Source organism: Orbicella faveolata, unplaced genomic scaffold (genome assembly GCF_042242905.1).
Source record: "Orbicella faveolata isolate gen_17 unplaced genomic scaffold, um_ofav_v1 contig_2, whole genome shotgun sequence".
NCBI classification, from domain to species: Eukaryota; Metazoa; Cnidaria; class Anthozoa; order Scleractinia; family Merulinidae; genus Orbicella; species Orbicella faveolata.
Window position 1 is genome coordinate 10582501 of NW_028301547.1, and position 22494 is coordinate 10604994.

At 39.7% G+C, this 22494-nt stretch overlaps 1 protein-coding gene and 2 long non-coding RNA genes across 3 annotated transcripts in view; 2 read left to right on the plus strand and 1 right to left on the minus strand.

The window, feature by feature from the left end:
• Positions 1–2069, plus strand: part of LOC149111921 (beta-1,4-N-acetylgalactosaminyltransferase 3-like) — a 6113-nt gene extending 4044 nt beyond the window's left edge. The window contains exon 4 of the mRNA XM_089289279.1: positions 169–2069. Within this exon, the coding sequence (XP_089145405.1) occupies positions 169–317 (149 nt within the window). The 3' untranslated portion in view covers positions 318–2069. The remainder of the gene's footprint in view (positions 1–168) is intronic.
• Positions 2070–10860: 8791 nt separating this feature from the next.
• Positions 10861–15414, plus strand: LOC149111923 (uncharacterized). The gene is made up of 2 exons (XR_016207199.1): positions 10861–14138; positions 14520–15414. It is a non-coding gene; the product is annotated as an uncharacterized LOC149111923 (long non-coding RNA).
• A 3193-nt stretch (positions 15415–18607) lies between these two features.
• LOC149111924 (uncharacterized) lies at positions 18608–22294 on the minus strand. Its single transcript, XR_016207194.1, has 2 exons — positions 22235–22294; positions 18608–21739 (listed from the first exon to the last, which is right to left on the minus strand). It is a non-coding gene; the product is annotated as an uncharacterized LOC149111924 (long non-coding RNA).
• Positions 22295–22494: the final 200 nt, after the last annotated feature.

Consider the following 22494-nt stretch of genomic DNA (forward strand, 5'->3'; position numbering starts at 1 on the left):
ATCTTGAAGTGTCTTCCTTGTAATGAATTCATTATTTTTTTCTATCCATTTGTTCTAGTTCTGTTTGCTCTGTGTTTCCTTAGAAAGGAATAAAGTTTCCATTGGCTCTGCACCCCTTATTCTAACAATTACAATTATTCTAATTAACTGTTATCTTTTCATCGTTAGGAATGAATATTGAGAACTACAAATACAAGTGGGGCGGGGAAGACTGGGATCTACTAGATCGAGTGCTGATGTTACCCGTGGAAGTGGAACGAATGAAACATCCGGGTCTTTATCATCATTTTCACTCCAGAAATAGAAGCTGGAATTAGAGATTGATGGAAACTTGTACTTAGGTTCGATTTTATGAATAAATTTGGCTCGACTCACCTGAAATACCAACAAGAGAGAAACATTTGACCATAAACAAACAAACAAAATGGAAGTCCCAGATCAGAAAAATTGAATACTTTCTTTTATTCTTTCTCGCATTTCTATACATTTATTTTCAGTGCACTAGCGTATGTAGCAGCAAATTGTATTTTGACAACCCTCTGACTGAGAAACACGACGAAATCTAAACATTCTGAACATTTTCGAGAGAAATCTCACGTGTTTCGGTTGAGAGCTCATCATCACCATGAAATCAGTGCCATCTTTGCCGCTTTCAGTGCCATTCAGTGCCATGCAGCGAAGTTGTTTCATCAAGTGATATGATGAAGAACGAAGCATAAAGCTTCGCATCCATAATGGCGGTTGACATGAAACTTTGAAATTACGTCATGTAAGTAGTTGCGAAATGTTACATTTTGTGATGTCTTACATGAAGCAAAACAGTAAACGTAAACAAACACACTTCAGTGCCATTCAATGCCATATTGATCTCGCTATCACTACGTCCGGCAATACCGCAAGGTCTCAGTTTTAATTTTGGCACAGTCCGGTTTGATTTTGATACGAGTCGCGAAGCGGCGAGAAAGAAAAACCTCTGGTTACTTTAGACTTGAATCTCATTTTCATGCAGACGCGAGGGTCAGGATGTGACCCTCCGCCTCGGATTGGCTGATATTTTTACAAACACGCAAATCAATATGATTGGTTCGTTTGATTGGTAATACCGAGGGGACGGTGGGGATATCTGTCACTGCACTTCTTGAGGTAAATTTTGCCTCTATACCAGGGAAGGAATTTGTTTGCAAAATACTTCAGTTCTCAGTTTATACGCGTTCAAGATTTGCCTGTGTTCGACATGGATTATGTTTCTGACAGTGTCTTCGAAGAAATTTTGACTTCGGTACTCGAGAAGCGTTTTCCAGAGATTGAAAGTCTCGCCGAACATCAAAAGAAAGCCTTGCTCGCAGTCATAAATCGCAAGGATGTGTTGTTCGCCATATACTGCCAACCGGACGTGGAAAATCAATTATATTTCAGTTGCTCCCTGGTGTCTGCAAATACCTGTACCTGTCAGGTTATTCATACCCTCATCATGCCACAATTTTGGTTGTGTGTCCTCTAAGTCTCTCGTGGATTCTCATATCCGCGAACTGCGAAACCGTGGCATTTCAGTGGCCACTTTGAGCAGCGAAGACAAGAAGCTTGTGCCTTTCTATTCGGAAGTTCCGAGTCCTTCTTACAAAACGAGTAAGTGGAGAAACATGCTCCGTAGTAATGTTTAACAAGACAGAACCTTCGCGATCGTTGCGGATGAAGACATTGATTCTTGCAAACACCGTCGCGCGTTGACCCCGGCAAAGTAGGTCAAGTGATACCACTGTCCGCCACCCGAGTGGAAACCATTAGCGGCTGATAAGCACGTGATTGCTAAGTTGCCATTGGTCCCTTTTGTAATTATCAATTTGACGCGTTTGACAGCTGGCGTCTGCATGAAAGTGAGATTCAAGTCCAAGGTAACCAGAGGTTTTTCTTTCTCGCCGCTTCGCGACTCGTGTTTTCACCGCTTCGCGGCTCTCTCGCAGCTCTCTCATCTCTCATCAAGAAAAACCTCTGGGACCAGGGTGGAAACATGCTTTCTGTCTTAATTTGGTATTAATAAACTTGGTTAACCTGTTGATACAGAGTTTCGATCCTATGGTTATTTCTCATTTTGCTGTCTTCGTTGTCGATACTAGCTACATTTCCCATTTGATTTACTTCGGACGGTAATGTGGCCAACTACAATAACAGCTAGGATATGTAAGCTCAGCCTACCCAAATTCACAATTAACCAATCAGACACCGTACTGATATTCTGCGATATAAAGCCGCTGACCTGATATGGCCGGATTTTTGTCAAATTTGGGAACGGTAAATTCCAAATCACACCTTTTCATTTTTCTTCGGTGACAGATCTGGCTTGTTTGGTCTCGCTATGGGTAGTCTGGCCCCGGGGGAACTCCCATATGAAAAGGACGGGGTTACTCGCCGGAAACTTTGAAAAGAACCCCTAAGATATTAGAGGTACCAAGTTCCTGTTTTGTGGGCGTGGTTTGAAATTTTTTCACTCCTAAGAGATACCAGTTCTAAAACAACACATTAACTGACACTTTCATAATTTTTAATAGCGATAAAGACGATTGCTTTGAAACCCTTCTACTCATAAAGTTGATTGTTAATTACTTCCAGTCATTCTTTTTCGGCTCAATACCCCAAACAGTACCGCGAAAGCTCCCGTTGTGAACCTTTTGACGCTGAACACCCCAAGAGGTACCAAAACTGCTTGAACCCTGAAAAGTACGACGAGCTTCCCGGTCCCTCCCCCCCCCCCCCCCCGGGCTCTGGCTCTACAGCGTCTCACTTCACCTTAATTTTCTTGCTTTAATTGTTAGACTTGATCCAATGCTTTGCTTTTCAATATTTTAGTGTATCTCATATTTCAGTTTTTTATATAATCGTTGCATATTTGAGAATCAGTTTCGATAGTTTTAATTTTTAACACGTCATCTTTTTTATTCTGTAAATAATATATATGAGAGCCATTGGTTTTTCAGTTATTACTGCTGTGTGCTACCCTCAATAAATAAAGTTGTTGATTATTCATTATCATTATCATTATCATTATCATTACAACATCAATACGAACCATGGTTCGACCACGGAGTGGCCTGAGGTGCCACCGAAGTGTACCAAAGAGTCAAAAATTCATCAAATCATTTCACTAAAATTCAGATTAAATGGTCCACGCGCTCTAAATACAACGTCATTCAGTATATGACATCCCGTTGACCACCAGCAAACAAACAAAATTGAAGTCCCGGATCAGGAAAATAGAACTCGTTCTTCTATACAATCTTCTATACGGTATCAGGTCATTTCGCCCGAAGACGTTTCGCCCAATTTCTGAGTCGATTCGTCCGAAGAAAAAGTCGATTCGCCCGGACTAAGAGTCGATTCGCCCGGACTAATAAAATCCAGGTTAATCAAGTATGTTTTGTTGGCTTAACTTAATCAAACATATAGCATTTAACGTTTCCTAATCTTTGGCGCTGCCAGTAAATTGTTAAGTTCGTCAACTCTATCCCGATCCAGGATGGTGAAGGTATCATCTACGTAGCGTTTCCAGATCTTAGGCTTGCAAGGTGCGGACTCTATCCTTCAACAGGCACAACCACCCACGCCCAACATCACGAAGGAACAGCAGGAGGCTCTTAAAAGCCTAAAAGAGGACAACTCCATCATGGTCCTTCCGGCTGATAAAGGTCGCGCCAGCGTAATCCTGGATGCTGACACATACCACGCAAAAATGTCAGCGCTAATTGATTCCGGACCATACCAGCTGCTCAACAAAGATCCGACAGACCGCTTGACCCGGAAGCTATCTGAGAAGCTGCTAACTCTGAAACGAAATGGACACATATCAGAGGCGGTTTATAATAACATCAGACCCCGACACAAACCACCACCTTGGATCTATGGTTTGCCGAAGATCCACAAGGCCGACACACCGCTTAGGCCAATTGTGTCGTGTGTCAACACCTTTGCATACGATTTGTCTGCTTTTTTTGGCTAACGTATTATCTCCTCTTGCAGGTAACTCGAACTTCACAGTGAAAAACTCAACTGACTTCGCCTCCACCATCGCCAGTGAAGAGATCCAGGACCACGAGATCATGGTGTCTGTCGACGTAGAGTCACTGTTTACCAACGTACCGATCGAGGGCGCCGCACAAGCCGCGCTACAAAAAATGGAGAGCGACGCAGACCTGGCTGACCGCACGACACTTACACCAGTTCAAATCGCGGACCTCTTGGATTTCGTATTAAGATCTACGTACTTCCAGTACAACGGATCGATTTACGAACAACGAGATGGCACAGCCATGGGGAGCCCTGTATCAGCGGTTATTGCTAATCTCTACATGGAGATATTTGAAGAACAAGCAATAGAGTCCGCACCTTGCAAGCCTAAGATCTGGAAACGCTACGTAGATGATACTTTCACCATCCTGGATCGGGACAGAGTTGACGACTTCCTGCAATACCTAAACAGTCAACAACCATAAAATCCGTTTTACCATGGAGATCGAGAATAACAGCAAGATCGCCTTTCTCGACACCTCAGTTTATGGAGAACCTGATGGCCGCCTTACCACCAGCGTCTACAGGAAACCAGCACATACTGATCAGTACCTAGCGTATGATTCACACCACCCTCAGTCAGCAAAGCGCGGTATTGTGAAGTGTCTGTACGACCGGGCTAAACGTCTCGTGACCAAACCATCAGTAGTCGCTGGAGAGAAGAAACATCTGTCATCTGTACTTGTTTCCAACGGATATCCGTCTTCTTTTGTACAGAACATCACAAAGGCACGAACAACCCCAAGAAGAGTGCCCGTCGCGGAATTTAAATCCACCGCCGTTTTACCTTATGTCCAAGGAGTTTCGGAGTCTCTCCGCCGCTGCCTAGAACAACAGGGCATTCGCACCGTCTTCAAGTCCGACACGACACTTCGGTCACACTTAGTGCGACCAAAGGACACCGTCAACCCGGCTAAACAAGATGGTGTTGTCTACAGGATTCCCTGTGAGTGCGGCAAAGTCTACATCGGGAAACAGGGAGATCTATGCAGGAGAGGATAAAAGAACACGACAGGGATATACGACTCGCCCGTACCCAGACCTCCGCCGTTTCTGAACACACCCACGAGACCGGCCACTATCCTATCTGGAATGAGGTCAAGTTTATTGAACGAGATCCTCACTGGTACACACGTAGGGTCAAGGAAGCTATTTACATAAGACTTCACCCTAATAACATCAACAGGGATAGTGGAATTGAAATTCCTGAAGCATGGATGCCCACGATCAAGAAACACAACAACAGGAGAACGGTACAACAGCGGACCACTGAGGGAACAACTACTCGCCGGAACGATGGAACAATAGGAGGTCGAAATGCACCAATCACAGCCGACCTTTGTGATATAAATGATACCGTGCAATCAGTCGACCTTATCGCCTGAAGAAGACTAGCAGTAAGCAGTCGAAACGTCACGATCTACATCTCAAGTGACTACATCGTGAGACAAACGATAACACACTTTATTAATCTTACACATAGTTGCAGTAGCTATACAACAGCCTTCTGACAAAGAAAAACAACGAAATCTAAACACTCCGAACATTCTCGAGAGAAATGTCACCTAGTTTACCTGACCATTTTCCTGTAACAAGTTATTGCTGTTGCTGGTGTGTTCTGTTCTTAATTTAGAGTTATATTTTCTTCGAAGTAAAACTCTGAAGTAATAATCAGAGTTCCTTAGAAGGAAACCGACCTCTGATAAAAGGTTTCCGCGTACAAAAACCTCTTCTTAAGTAAAGTGTACTGTATATTTAGCTTTAGCTAACATTGCCCATCTGCAATCTCTACCAAAGAACTAAGGTCTGCTCTGGTTTTACCTCGTAGAAAATATAACTCTAAATTGAGAATATTTCACCTGGCCAAAACACTGAGCCTAGATCGAGATTGCCGTCCAGATTAAAATTAAATGAAACCAACTTCGAAACTCAACGAAAGTCTTTGAGCTAAGTTAATCCTAAGTACACGAAAATTAAGTATTTACCGAGTTTTTCCATCAAGAATTTCCACCAAAAAAATTTCTCTATAATATTGAACTTTTGTTCTTTAACAAATTAGCCGATATACCTACTGTAAAATATTGACTGGACTGGTGTTGTAAAACATGTTCTGGATTTGTAAAGCATGGATGTGTAAAAGATAATATAGTTAATAATACTATTATGTATTCTCTCTCGTTATCATTAATATTACTGTCAATTTCAGAAAGCCATGAACAGCTGAAATTTTTTCAGGAAGTGTTGCTTGTGTTGTGACCAATCAGGTTGAAGTTCAGGACACGCGAGCAAGCCACAAAACCACAAACTAATTACTGCTGCTGTTTGAGATTTACTTTGACATCGACGAGTTCGCCTTACTCGGTACTTCTAAACTTTGTTACGAAGCTACACTTTGTTACGATGCCACTTTCGCCATCAAGGCACGTAAACATAGCAGACAGTCGGTGAGTGAAATTTTCATTTCACGCCAAGTCCAGGATGATAATAATAATAATAATAATAATAATAATAATAATAATAATAATAATAATAATAATAATAATAATAATAAAAGCATGGGAAATTTCAAAAGTGACTCCCATTGTCTTTGGACCAAAAATTTATAAACGCAGTGGTGCGTAGATCGACAAGTCAACAACCACGATAATAAAATGTAGCGCGGAAATTCAAAACACCAATTCGATCCAATTGCGCTTTAAAACGTAAGAAAAAAAAAAATACAATATACCTAATTATAGGAAATTAACAATGCATGTGACTAACGCGAATTTTAAAAATTCGCGTTAATTTTATGTATCTTAATTTACCTCAATGTTAATTAAAATGACGTTAATTGAAAGCAGCGTTATTTTACGACACCTTTATTATCAGCAAAGCAACTTGGCTGGAAGTACACGCAACGTTTCTACATGATATAGCGTCCGCTATAGTTAAAGACGAAATTCCCGATGAACCTATTCTAAACGTTGACCAAACACCGTCAAAGTTCGTACCGACGGATAACGTCACGATGGCAGAGAAGAGTTCAAAGCATATCCAGAAAAGGAAGGGACGCATTCCAACCCTGGACCCATTCACGCCCTAGTTTGTATGGCTACCTTGTGTTTTGTGCTGGAAATAAAGAGTAAATTTTGTTGTTGGATGTTGTTATTTTCTAACGAAATAAGTACGAAAAATATCAAATTCGCGTCTTAATTATGCAAACGTACCACACGGATATTCGCGTTAATAAAAGGTATGTAAACATAACTTTTCGAAAATTCGCGTTAATTTTATAACGCGTAAATTTTGTTCGCGTTGTTAACCTGCTTCGTTATATTCCTATAATAAGGTACACGCACAAGAAAATATTTAAAAATTTTAGAACAGGACGAAAAGTTACAGTTAGTGTACATACTAATTCATGTATAACTGAGAAGCTTGTTTTGAAAGATGTGTTTTTCAAAGAGGTTTAAAGAGTCCATCAGTTTGGCTTGTCTGATCTTATTTGTGTGCTGTTCCACAGTACTGGGGCAAGCGACAGAGAGGGATCGGTCCACAGCTCTCTGATTCATATATTTTCGTATGAGCAGTAGATTTTTCGGCGTACACTCGTAAACACTTGACTGGTTCATTTTTAATAAGATCTTCCAGATTAGTAGGTGCCAACCATGTTTGTCTTTTAAGTCAACAAAAAAAAAATTAAAATTAACACTTTCTCTAAAAAGCAGCTAGTGCAAATAAATTAAAACCAGCGATGTGTCAATGTGGGGATAAAAGCTGGTAAAAAGCTGATTTGCATACCGAGGTGGCATGTCTCTCCATAGACATAAACGACTCGAATTCAACACCAACGTTTAATTTTTGCGGAGGGCTTGAGACGGCTGGGTGATTTCACCACAATCAGATATCAAGGATACAAGTGCGGCAGGAAAGAGCTAGTATTGAGTATAAATAGCTCCGTCTTGTAGAAGAATATTTCGAAATAAGTCAGGACATACTTAGGAATTTCTGTGTTTCAATTGAGGATACCAGCAGGTGGCACTGAGAAACCACAATAACTCCGTTATGTAGAAGCATATTTTAAATGACTTAAAATATACTCAGGAATTTTCGTATTTGAATTGTTTGGGAATTTTAATCGTTTTTGGCCCATACCGTATTTGTACACTTTTTTGATCCTGGAACGAAGTAACTGTAGCCTCTGAAACAAAGGAAACCCGCGCACTTCTGTCAGTGTCTCCAGTTTAAACTCTGCGCAAGTGTTCAAGCACGGAAAAACACGAGCTACGTTATAACGAACGTCCGTTTTTCTACAAATCGGATATATTTGAGTCAACTGAATAATCAATGTCTACCGATCGCAACAATCAAAGTACAAAGATAATTATCTTCACTTCTAACCGCATTTCACTTACTGGATCATTGAAAGGTGTTTCTAGCTGTGAGAGGGGAACAGAAAGTGATTTTCTTTTAAATCTTTGGCCAAACGGGCTGTCAAGTAGTCGCAAGTAGCCCTAAGTTAGACTTGCGTTGGGTGGCCAAACGAACTCGCAAGTTCTCGAGTACACGCAGGTCGCAAAAACTTAAACCATTTCAAGGCTACTGATCTTATCTTATCTTGTAAAATGTTCCACAGTACTGCGACAGAGAGGGATCGGTCTACAGCTCTCTGATTCATATTTTCGCATGGTCAGTAGATTTTTCGGCTTACACTCGTTAACACTTGACTGGTTCAGTTTTAATAAGATCTTCCAAATAAGTAGGTGCCAACCATGTTTGTCTTATAACTCAACAAAAAAAATATTAAAATTAACACGTTCTCTAAGAAGCAGCCAATGCAAATAAATTAAAACCAGCGATGTGTCTATGTGGGGATAAAAGCTGGTAAAAAGCTGATTTGCACACCGAAGTGGCATGTCTCTCCATAGACATAAACGAATCGAATTCAGCACTAACATTTTATTTTAATTTTGCGGACGGAGCTCGAGACGGCTGGGCGATTTCACCACAAACAGATATCAAGGATACAAGTGCGGCATTCAATATAAATAGCTCCCTTTTGTAGAAGCTTAACAGGACATACTTAGGAATTTCTGTATTTCAATTGAGGATACCAGCAGGTGGCACTGAGAAACCACAATAACTCCGTTATGTAGAAGCATATTTTGAATAACTTAAAATATACTCAGGAATTTTCGTATTTCAATTGTTTGGGAATTTTAATATCGTTTTGGCCTACACCTAATTGGAAAATTTTTTGATCCTGGAACGAAGAAACTGTAGCCTCTGAAACAAAGGAAACCTGCGCACTCCTTTCAATGTTTCCAGTTTAAACTCTGCACAAGTGTTCACTAAACACGTAAAAACTGAACACGAAATGTATTTAAGTCAACTGAATAATCAACGTCTACCGATTGCAACAATCAAAGTACAAAGATAATTATCTTTACTTCTAACCGCATTTCACTTACTGGATCAGTAAAAAGGTGTCACGGTTTCTAGCTGTGAGATGGGAACAGAAAGTGATTTTCTCTTAAATCTCAGTTGGCCAAACGGACTGGCAAGTAGTCGCAAGTAGCCCGCAAGTTGAAATTTCGTAGAGACTTGCGTTGGGTGGCCAAACGGACTCGCAAGTTTCCACTCAAGTGCACGCAGGTCGCAAAAACTTAAACCATTTCTTCAGCCAAAATCCTGCCAGTTTCATTGACTAATATGTTGTCCGTTTCGCCAGGGCTTAAGCCTGGTTCAAACTAGCGACATAACGACAAAACGACGTCGTCACGAACGACACAAAAAGGACGTTATCTCGATGTTTGTAGTGTGAACATGTAGACATAATGACAAACATGTATTAGTAACATAACAGCATGAACAGAACGGCATAAAGATAACACTCAGGATAAAACTGATCTTTTCCTTATGTCGTTATTTCGATGTCGTTTTGTCGCTAGTGTGAACCAGGCTTTAACGAACGTTTGTTCAGAGATCATTTTCGCTCAGACGCTAAAACCGGAGTTTGCATACTAATCAATGTTATGAGCCTCATTAAAAACTTGCCTTTGGGTGTCATGGTTGAACATAGGTGGAATTATTTCCAGTCGAATTTGACTTGTTTCCTGATAGTAAACTAGAATTCCTTTCGACAGAAAGTTGTTATGAGTTACTAGCCTTCAATTTGGCGAGCTACCTTTAAATATCTGCTCACCTTGCTTAAATACAGGTTGTCCATCTCTGTCTGTCTGTCAAACTTACTGAACCGTGATCACCTGAAATATTGCAAGACTTCAATTTATATCAATATTCATCAATTATACCTGGGTGGGTTCTTTTTCTTGTCGATCGCGGCTTCGCCACGAAACCAAAAACAAGAAGATCTTTAAGATCTTACAACCGCGCTTTTAAAAGTTAACTGTTTTTGTAGCATGAGTGACCCGAAGAAAAAAAAAAACGAAAAAAGAATATCGGTTTTGAACCTATTTCCAGCAAATTTGGCACACTGGAAGCTGAGAAAATTACTCTATTTCCGGTCATCATTTTTCAGCTCTTTTCGTCATATCCCCCCCTCGGGAGGTTTTGTAAAGTTAGCGAATTAGTTGCGAGCCACCGTAATGGTGATTGCTGTCGGCGAAATGTTTATTTGCTAAAAAATTGCGGCCAAATCTTTCGGAGATGGAAGTCAGGACATTTGTAAGGATACAGAAAGTAATTTGGGACCAGTTGCCGACTTGTAAGGCTGAAATTATCCAGAAGTAAGGTTTTTTTAACGTGAACGTAACGAAGGCCACGCGGTGAATAAATTATCGGCTCTTCTCACTGTCTCGTTCTGTTTTTTCTTTCGTTCTCTTTTGGAGTCCGCCGAGGTCATTTTTTCGTCTAAATAACTTGAGAAAAGTTCGAAAAAGATGTTCCTCTTGAATTTTCAGCTTTCAGGCAATAATCCTGGATTTTTTTTACCGAAACGTAGGTTCACTGGTTATGTTAATGTGTTTCGGTGGCTATGGGCGACCGTCGCTTCCTTTGTCGACTCACGCAATGAAGCTAGGTTACAAAAAAATCTAATAATATTTAGTTCTGGTTTTGTTCCATTTCGTTGAAATTTTAATATGATGAAGCTGGATTGTCAACGAATAGATTTTAATACTGCCGATATGAGGTAGCTATTAACCCTAAAGTGATATATCGCTTCGATGTCAGGGTTTTGAAGAGATTTTTTTGCAACGTGTAGGTTCGGCGTGATTTTGTAATCTGAGATTTCTGTTGACCCTGAAGAAACAAGGTTTGACGAGTAAACATTACAGATTGCGTAATTCAAAGTTGGCTGAGTGGAGATCTGCGTCTGGTCTCCGACAAAAAAAAAAACAAGAAGATCTGTTAGATCTTATAACCGCGCTTTTAAAATTTTTTTTTTTTTTTTTTTTTTGCTTTTAAAATTTAACTGTTTGCTTAGCACTACCGTCGGAACGCAGTGCACATTCCAAAGCAGTTATTGATGATTCTTTTCTTACTGTAGACATCACATCGCTTGATCAACACAAACTATTATTGCACCATCAGTGGTAGCCATTGACAAATCTCCGATGACCTAATGGTCTTAATCTTTGTAGAACTTTCTTCGGGATATGTATGGGCATGAGCGATATGAATGACATGATAATAACACTATTAACAACAGCTTTCTTTCTTAAAAGTCATGATTAAATTTAATTGGTGTTTTCCACGAGTAAAGGGCTAGCAAAGTAGTCACACAAGTCATATAATTTAATAACAAAACTCTATCCCGACCGATGTATCGATTTTGGTCACTCCAGTGACCACAGATTGAAAACGTGACAGAAAATTGGCGTTACTTTCGATGATCTCATCATTAGCCAATTATAGGCCATCTTTCAGCTCTTTTCGTCATATCCCCCCCTCGGGAGAATTTTGTCAAGTTAGCTAATTTAGTATGCAAGCCACCGTAATGGCGGTCACCGTCGACGAAATGTTTATTTGCTCAAAATTGGGGCAAAATCTTTCGGAGATGGAAATCAGGACATTTGTTAGGATACAGAAAGTAATTTGGGGCCGGTTGCTGGCTTCTAAGGCTGAATTTATCCAGAAGTAAGCTGTATTTTCGTTTTCGTGCCGATAGCCGTGCGATGAGATGTTATCGGCTTGTTCTGCTGTCTTGTTCTGTTTTTCTCTTGGTCTTTCTTGTAGCCCGCCGAGGCCAGTCTTTCGTCTAAATCAGTTGAAAAAAGTTCGAAAAAGATGTTCCCAGTCAAGTTTAAGATCTCAGGCGATAATTCTGGAGATTTTTGGCCGAAACGTTCGGCTTTTTTCGGTTGCTATGGGCGACCGTTGCTTCCTTTGTTAGATCAAGTCTGGGGAGTGAGGTCACAAAAAAATTCTAATTAATTCTGGTTTTGTTCGATTTCGCTGAAATTTTAACACGATAAGGCTGGATTGTTAACGAATAGATTTACCGCCTGCCGATGTGTGGTAGCTATTAACGCTGAAGTGTTATATCGCTTCGAAGTCAGGGTTTTGAAGAGATTTTTTGGCAGCGTGTGGGTTCGGCGTGATTTTGTAATCGGAGGTTTTTGTTGACCCCGAAAGAAAAAATATCCGGAAAAGGTCATTTCATCGACGATTCAAAGGAACATAAATATGTATATGTTCCGAGCGAAATTTCTGCTGAAAAAATATAATTTTTGACGAACGCTGGGTTTTTAATTTTTTCCCGCGAAAGTCAGTATCGGAGATGAGATTCATTAATGTTTCAACAGCTTTTGGCGAGTAAACATCACAGGTTGCGTGACTCAAAATTTGGCCGAGTGGAAGCTTGGGTCTGGTCGCAGACAAAACTGCGAAAAAACAAGAGGATCTGTTAGATCTTATAACCGCGCTTTTAATATTTAATTGTTTTCTTAGTACTACAGTCGCAACGCAGTGCATGTTCCAAAGCAATCTTTGATGATTCATTGATTACTGTAGACAACACAGCACTTGATCAACATAAACTCTATTATCGCACCATCAGTCGTAGCCGTTGTGACATCTCCGATGACGTAATAGTCTTAATCTGGAAGTTTCTTCGGGATATGTGTGGGCATGAAGATACGAACACTATTACAAACCGCTTTCTTCCTTTAAAGTCACGATTAAATTTAATTGTTTTTTTCCCTTGAGTTAAGGGTTAGCAAAGAAGTCACACGAGTCACATAATTCAAGAATTGCGTTATCTACGGCTATCTTTAGTACGGTGGTTATTTCCCTATCAATGACGTAATCTTTGCACGTTCTGACACGTTCTTTGCTTGGCTTCCAAACATTTAATTTTCTTTCCGATCTATGAACTCGCTGCGATGAAACAGGATTTACTTCATTTGCCTAAAACCGCAAGAAATACTCGCAAAATTACAAATAAATTAATGACCGTCGCTTCTGCCGAAATAAACTTCCAAAGTAAACACGATCTTATTTGTCACGTAGCGAAAGTGAAAGCTGCAACGTCAGCGCATTCCATGGCTGACGTAATACCTTTTTTCAGCGTATTTATTATTCCCTTTAAATCCAACGCTTTGATAAAGCGAAAAGAAAATATATTTTACCCACAAAAAAGAAAACAATATCCGTAAAATTGTTCGTGTGTTTATGTTTTAACAGCTTCTGGCGGAAAAACATCACACGTTGGGTGACTCAAAGTTTGGCCGAGCGGAGGTCTGCGTCTGGTCACCGACAAAAAAAAAAAAAAAAAAAAAAATAAACCACGGGTAAACCATGAACCGCGCTCGGCCCATGGCCGCGCGGTTAATAAAAAAAAATAAACCAAGGGTAGAACATGAACCGCGCTCGGCCCATGGCCGCGCGGTTAAAAAAACCCTTTACCACCCAAGGTACAGCCAGGCGGTGTTGGACACGGTTCACGTGACAGTATTTGACCAATGATATGTCGTCTCAGCCGGAGCAATGGCGGACACATTTTTCGCTGCGAATGGAGAGTAGGTTGTCGTTTCTCGACCGATTTCTGCACTCATCATGAGAATCAAACGAACCTTTCCTAGGACCTGCTAGTGTAATATCTAGACCAGTTGTTTGCCAAGCCTCAAGTGCAGGTAAGGAATTTTTGCATCAGAACTAGTCAATGGAAATCATGCTATTTTGAAAACGTTTGTTTACCACACGCGCTTGACATGGATATTCTTTTGGTCGTTTGCGGGGTAACAGGGATCAGTATTGTGAATTATTTTTGCGTGAAACTTTAGTTCGAGAGTTGAACGTTAAGAAAAGTCCGGCGGGCCCAGGCGGGCCCCGCCGTTTTAACGGTCAAAATCGGACTTGAAGCTGGGGCATTTTCCTTGATTTGTCAGATGTTCGCGGTATTTCGCGGGAGTGATTGTGTGATTTCTACCCTTGTTTTAAGAGTTTGATTTTGTGGTTCAGCTTGGTCAGCTTGTTATATCTTAATGTTTTCATGTTTATTATTTTTTTTGTAGTGCGTATGTCATCGGTTTGTTTGGCCGATGTTCAAGATTTTTGGATCCTGCTTTGGATGCTAGTCCATTAAAGATATCAGCTCATTTACAGTGAATTTTCACTATCATGATCACTGCTTGTCTTGAATTGTTATCTCAAACAGAAATTTACTACTCTGGGATGGGATGTTATTGTTCAGTCATCTATGGCTGATTATTTTGATCTCCCACTTCTTTATGCTTGTTTTCCTTTGAATGTTGGTAGTAGTGGGACACTATACATAAGCTTAAATCAATAAATAATAGGTGTTTCATGTGTATAGTTCCGCATAATTGTCAACCCACCTGGAGCAGAACGAGCCAATGTGTTTGAAGTAAATGCTGAATTACCAATTGGTATTTTAAAAGACTATGGGCTTGGAGTTAACTTTGCTATCATGATTTCCCAAGAACTAAATTTATCCACTTACACTGTAGTGATCAAACAGGGAAAGCTACAGCATGCTGCTGTTTAGGATATCAAATTTAGAATGGAATAGACCAAAACAGAACACATAATGGCATAATGCAAGTGACTACTTAGAAAGCTGCATGGCAATCCCAAGTTTTAAAAGCTACTGCAATTGTTCAATATAGTGCATCTACTTTTATTTTAAAATGTTGTTACGATTTAGTTATCTCAGTCAAAACATCTCACTATAGATGATCTAAGATACAGCTACATGCTAGATTATTCTGAATTCATTTGGTCACAGTCATTACGAGTTGACACGAGGAAGTGCTGTGGAGACTGTTTTTTTTGGCAAAATTTTTAACAGCCAATGTAGGAAATGTTAATATCAGTACATGATCACTGTGTTGTTGACCACAGGACTTGCAGTAAATAACAAATTTTAAACTGACATATTTCAAATGACCTACATAGCACTGTTTTGGGTGAAGAGCTCCCTTAAGTTTACACAAGTTACGTTGAACCTTAAACATCAGCAGAGGTGTGATATGAGGACATGCAATGAAGGCATGTCAGGACCATGAGCTATTCATTCATTGCTTATTCACCATGTCTATCATTCACAATCTTCCAGTTTTATTTGCTAATTTATTAGTGAACTTAGTGTTGACCGCTGTTTCCAGAATATGGTTTTTGTGCTATTTTGCTGGTTTTTTGTTGTGTTTGTCAGTACTTTGCAAGTATTTGGTTTTTAAAAAAGCATACTTTGGAATTGAATTATTATTTGCAAGTAAATGTAAGTCTTTTTTTTTTTTCACATCTCCCATCTGCAATAATTATGCTCCCTCATCATAGGCCTGCAATGCGTGCAGAGAGCTAGATTATAATGCTCTCTGCACGCATTGCAGGCCTATGATGAGGGAGCATTGAAGAAGCTAGTCATAAAAGGGGATAAGTGACGATTTTGGTTGCTTTTCTTTTTTCCTGCTCCAAATTAGCTGAAGTTTTGCATGTGGGCTTCAATGTAATAGAAAAATGTGGTTCTGTATTTTTGTCGCTGGTTTTTGCTTTGTTTTCGAGTTAAAACGTAGGCAAAAAACTTGGCTTTTCCTAGCCATGTCTTTAGGAGTTTATTTGTTGAACAGCAAACAGGCAGACTGTTTATAGTGTATGAAGTCAAAACCAAATCCCACAGCATATAGAGCGGAAATCTGGGAACGGATTGTTTACACCGGTTATTGTGACGTGAACACAACACGTGAATCGATCGAGCGTCAAACGAAATGCCATCAAACAAAAAAGAGATGTGCCGCATTAGAGCTCTGTCAACTAAGATCTTAAGCATTGTTTTACAGTACCTTGTGTGCCTACCTGGTGGTTGAGAGGCATCATAAAGCCTCGATAAACCCGTAAGTCATCAGCACGTTTTAAAGAATCAAAATGTGTTCTGAAACTTCGAAGGCAGCTGATATACCGTAATCGTGTTATCGGCGTTCGAAGTCAGATCGAGCCAGGTAGCAAAGTCCAAGAGCAGTTCTTGCCCAAGAAAAATACCCTCTGGTGAGTTGTGGCCCATTTGCCAAGCGTTGCTAGCGTCAAAGTTTGGAAAGCGAGAACTGGTTTTAGACTCATAAAATTTGTCTTGTATCGACCGCCATGTCTTCCCGCGCACGAAGTGTAAAGACCCTTCCCGGCATGCATTGCGATTACGTTCTGCGGACGTTTCTCGAACTGGTAACTAGATTTAAACATAATAATGGCCAGCAAGTGGCGATCGATTGTAACAGATCTGTGATCCAGTTTGCGTTGATTTTATTTCAAATCGGCATGATTTGTAGTGTTTTGAGCTTCTGGGATCAGGGGACATGCAGATGTATGGAGACCCGTACGTTGCGCAGAAGGGTTAATCTGTTAATCTGTCAGCCCTATTTATAGAGCGTTTTCACGTGGAGTCATCAAATTCTTAAATCCAAAACTAGACAGCCGCCAAAGTTGTTATCCTCATCAGGCATAAGAGGTACCAGCGCATTTTGAACTTGGAAGTTATGGCGGTGCGTGACATCAAGCTACGATCGCGTTTGTCGAAAACTATGTTTTATCTCGTGATTTTTTAGCCATTGAAGACGTTGCCGTATTTGAAAAAGTGTTTATTGAAATGTTTATTTGTTTCATTTTATTTTTATTTACGCCTTTTTTTGACCTGAAATCAGCATTTTTGAGCTTACACGTTGCGTGAAATTACCATTTTCAGGAGCCCATCATGGGCTCCTACCATTTTGCTGTTTTCTAAGTGAAACCAACATCCTTGCCGTCACGCGTTTACGCGAAATCAACATTTTAACCTACTTAGACCTGAAATCAACATCATTGAGCTTATGCGTTGCGTGAAATTGACATTTTACTGGTTTCTAAGTGAAACCAACATCCTTGCCGTCACCCGTTAACGTGAAATCAACATTTAAACCTTTTTTGACCTAAAATCAACATTTTTGAGCTTATACGTTGCGTGAAATTGACATTTTGCTGCTTTCTAAGTGAGATTAAAGTCCCTGCGGTCGCGGCGGGCCGATCCTTTGTTATGATAAACCGAGGCGAGACTTCGACTTATAACAAAGGCTCGGCTTGGTTATTATAACAAAGGATCGGCTCTGTTTATCATAACAAAGGCCCGGCTTCGTTTATTTGCAGCCTCGGCGGGAACAGGGCGTTAGGTATTTTAATCAAAAGTGAACTTTGTCGAAAATGCTCCAAATTTCGCATAGAGTTTTGTTTAGGTATGTTTAGCAATGTCCCGTAGTTTTTGCGCTAAACCTTGCTTCGTTTTCAGGATATTGCGTATGCAAAAAACCACTCGGTTTTCCTAGCGGCGTCTTTATAAAGCGAAGCAAAAACCAGCGGCAAAAATACAGGAACACGTTTTTCTATTACATTGAAGACCACATGCAAAAATTCAGCTAATTTGGAGCAAGAAAAAAGAAAAGCAACCAAAATCGTCACTTATCCCCTTTTATGACTAGCTTCTTCAATTTTAGTTGCAACCACTTTAAATAGCATGAGGTATATAATTTGTCCAAAGCATGAAATTTCATTTCATGTAACTCAACCAAGCCTTCTTTCCATTGAGCCCGATATCCCTTTTACATGGCCTCACATGTACTGAGAACCAAGGAATGGACACTTGGAGCAAATACAAGTTACATCCAGCACCTAAGTACTAGGTGAAGAGAAATCTCAAACTCTCATCAGTTTGAACATTGATATTGCCAGTGGCAATGTCTGAGGCAAAGTCATTTACAGACCTTTTACTTCAAACACATTCAAGGAAGTTGAGCAAGACCAAAATTGTGTTTACCATATTGACTACAAATTTAAATAGATCCACACAGTACATATTTCATCTTCGATTTGTAAGTTGAACAAGAATTTGCTGGAAGTGAGACCTGGTACAGGGAACCAATACGATTATTTATTACCACTTACATTGAAGCAAAACATACCTTTCTTCTCCCATTAAGCTTCTGCTTTCTTAATTCCATTTATTGCAAATTATTTTTTTTATTTTGAACGAGCCATAGCTGATTAGCAAGCTGTTTATGATTCCTTTTGATTAATAAGGAAATACAGCGGGCGAAACTCGATTAATCAAGCTTTACACAAGTTTTCAAGGACAAAACATTGCTTTTATTTCGAATTATTCAACCCTTTTCTTCGTAGGTTGTACTTCTCAGCTCTCTTATCGTCGAACGAAAACATAATATTTGTCAACAACCATGTTGTTGGTCAGCGATACACTCATACACTTCATACACAAGTCGAGATACCTAAGAAGGAAAGTGCCGAAAGTAGGTTCAATTCCGGCAAGTTAAGATCGAATTCGAAGAGGTCAGAAACGGAAATAATTTATCTTTCAACGGTAGAGATTCGACGAACCGCGAAGCTTCGATTCCTAAAATCATCTGTTCAGCACTGAAAATGGTGGCTTTGTAAATCGAGCAGAAGTCATCTACAACTATCACTTGGCCTGCGGAACATTTGATATGGATGTCATTCCAGATTTCTTTCAGCATCGGAAGCGAGCGAACCTCCTGTAAGTCATACTTCCACATTGTAGCGTTGCACATGCCATTAGGGACAGCGCGTCTCCCAACCCCAAAATGCATCGGGAACGAAAGAATATCGAGATCGAAATGTATTGTGGGCCAAAATATAATCAGATAGTGGGAGCCTGGTCTCTAACACTTGAAACGCCTGGTTGATTTCAGCTTTAAAACGCAGTTAGCGACCACCAGCCCACGTTTTCTCGAAATATTTCTGAAAGGAAACACAAATTATCCCTCGAACGTCTCAGTCAGAGAAATTTTTGCTCATCAGATCGGTTGTGCACCACGGTATTTATTATCTTGCAATTCATTGACCTATTTGTTACTAGTAAACGAACCTTAGCTTGTGTTGTGTATGTAGAAATTATATGTAGTTTCTTTAATTTGATTAATAATAATCATAACGGCTTGTCGTGTATTTAATGCAGTAATACAGAATTTCATACCGTAATCCCATTATAATTCCACACACATACCAACATTGACAGCCTGAAAATATATAATATAATATATAATAATATTTATCTGTTTTTTTTGTTTCTGCATGTAATGTTTGTTTCAGATTTGTTGCTTAAAAGCAGTAAAAACTCTAGAACAATATGAAATAACTATATGACAATATTGAAATGACAGTAGATGTCAGACATGTACTCAGAGTCCAATTTTCCTTAGAATGTTACTCGAGCCATGTATGGCAAAAAAATATTAAATTAATAGTAAACTTGTTGCAAAATCAATATAGTTCGCACTGTGCCGTTCAGTACTTACATGTACATGTACATACATATATCTGTGGTGGGGATCAAGTTGATAAAAATCCTACGGAAATGAGCTGATTGATCAAATATTTATGCAAAGCACGATGCCCAGTATTGTGATAGCTCACTGAAATTAAATGTGTGAAACGCAAGACTAGTTTCACCTCATGCCAATAATGATTTCACATGCTTATCCCTGTTCTATTTTACAGAACATGAAAAACATGGTCTAATATTATTATTAATACAAGCTGCTGGAATAGTCTTGAATGACTGCTCTGTCCTTTTTTTGCTAATAACAAAATGATTTCAGTTGAAAGAGACCTGGCATGTTCCATATGGGTTGTCCAGAAACAGTTAGAATCAGCTTTTAAAATTTCACTAGTCTGACCTGTAATGATTTCATATATTTTCTAGTGTGAAAATGTTTCCTGCACTAAATGCTCTAAATAATGACATCATCTTCTCTACTTAGCACAGCATCAAACAAACAATTTTGCCAAGGGACCTGCAGATCCAGGTTTTCATTATCCCTGGTGATCTTTTTCATTTTGATCAAAGTAAATTATGATGATGTTCTTCACAATGAGGAAGCTAAAGACCTGTGGATAACATAAGCCAATATCATAAGCCAATATGGCAGTAGCCTGCTAGAAGGCTAGTGTCAGGTTGCACAGTTATCTCTAGCTGTTCAAATTGTCATGAAAACATGTACAGCCTGCTACTGATCATATCACAAGGGCCATTTAAGAGATGAAAACTTAGGTCAAAAGGTTTCTAAAAGCACTCTTCTATCTTTGTACTACACTAACCACATGTCCTGCATTTTTCATGGGGCAGTGCATTTGGTTCATGTTAGAAGGAGTATTCCTTTCCAACATTGTTGTCTTTCTGTTGTTAAAGGATTTTGTGTTTGCAAACATGTGTTGTAAATATCAGAATAGTACTGGAAATGGGTCATGAAATAGGGTTTTACACATAATGCTCAAATTTGTTGTCATTATGCAAATGCTTGATGATCAAAAAATCTCACTATATATTATGCTCAAAAGACATCGGCCAGTTTTTGTCACTGTTATTCCCGCGTAATGCTAGATTCTTTTGCCTCGCTATTATGCTCAAAATAATGCCAGCACAATGTGTAAAACCATATAATGACCACTAATGGGGGTGAGGGAAAGATGGAGTGGTCATCAGTGGAAGTTGTGGCACTTCCACAATAAACAAACTAAAAATTTGTTTCACACTGACAAGAATATGGCTTCGTCTCTGCTCATGGGCGACACAAAATATAACCAGTATTGGGTCAGGTGTTGCAAGAAGATCGATTCTTTGATCACTGGACCCGTTAACCATCAGAAAAGAGGGCTGTGCAAGGCTACCACAGCTGCGTTCACCAGAGTAATAACACCACATGTATCAGTGCAACTTTGCAGGGAATAGTTACGGCATCGCCAGTCACATTCATGACCCTGCCAATTAGTCGCACTGGGAGAGTGGGCAAGCACCAAATGACTCTTTTTGTGCGTTCCAACTTGTGGAATGTACCGTGCAAAATCATTGACAACATCAATGATGTCTGGGGGAGGTTGCCAAGCCAGCATCTTACAGTATATGATCTTCATGAAAGGTCGCAGCTCAACATCTACCAGTACCCAATGATTACCACCATTTTGAGGGTTGCCAATGAAAGTTTTGCCATTCCTTTGTCCCACATTCAGAGTGAAAACCAGCCTTTTTAATGGTCCAGGGTTAAGTAACTTAGCTTTCCTCATCATCTCATTGTAGATATTAACAACGACATTGGGCATAGTAGCATGGTATCGTTTTGCATGTCATTAAGCTGTTTTAAAACCCATGTGACGTGATCAGTATAGACCCAGCCTTGCATTCCCGATGCAGCAAGACAGGCAAGCTCATCTGCAGTCAATCCTGTTAATTAGTAACAACATGATATACTTTTCATCAGGCTTTATTAAATATTTTCTAAGGGAGTGGGGTAATAGACCTAAAAAAGTGGAGTTGGAGTAGGCTGCTAGCGGACAAAGAATGTATATAAGATTATAAAGTTCTAAGCGTCACTGGTTTCTAATTCAACAAAACTGTGATACTGTATTGGAGATGGCATCCCCCCAACCCCCCCCCCCCCCAACCCCCTTTCCACCCTTCGACACCATGTCTAAAACCCTAATAGCATTTTTTCAGCTACAAAATAAGCATATCCCATTTTCTATTTTACATCATTTTACTTTTTCGGGCCCGTGCACGCATTTTCGTTTTGTTTATCTTAAAAATTACATAAACTTTATTGCATATTTTAGCCGGTTCCAGTACTAGTTCAGGATATACCTGGAAAAATAAGCCTACACATCACGACATCACTCCACATGAAGTCATTTCTTAATTTTTCTTTTAAAAAAAACTTACCATAACTTGGTAGCATATCGTCAGTAGGATTGTCCCAGATCATGGCTTTAAATTTGTCGATCGATTTCTCGCCGAGTTTTGGGCTGGCGAAAAGCTTTCGAAAACCACCTCATCTCAGTATTGTAAGCACTGGGTTTGCCCTGTCGACGGCTCAACTTTTCAAGGATCATTCTATACATAAATATTGAACAATGCTTGGAGCAATTCAAGTGAAAAATTTTATTCAGGATTTACCTTACCCGCTAAAACTGATAAAATTA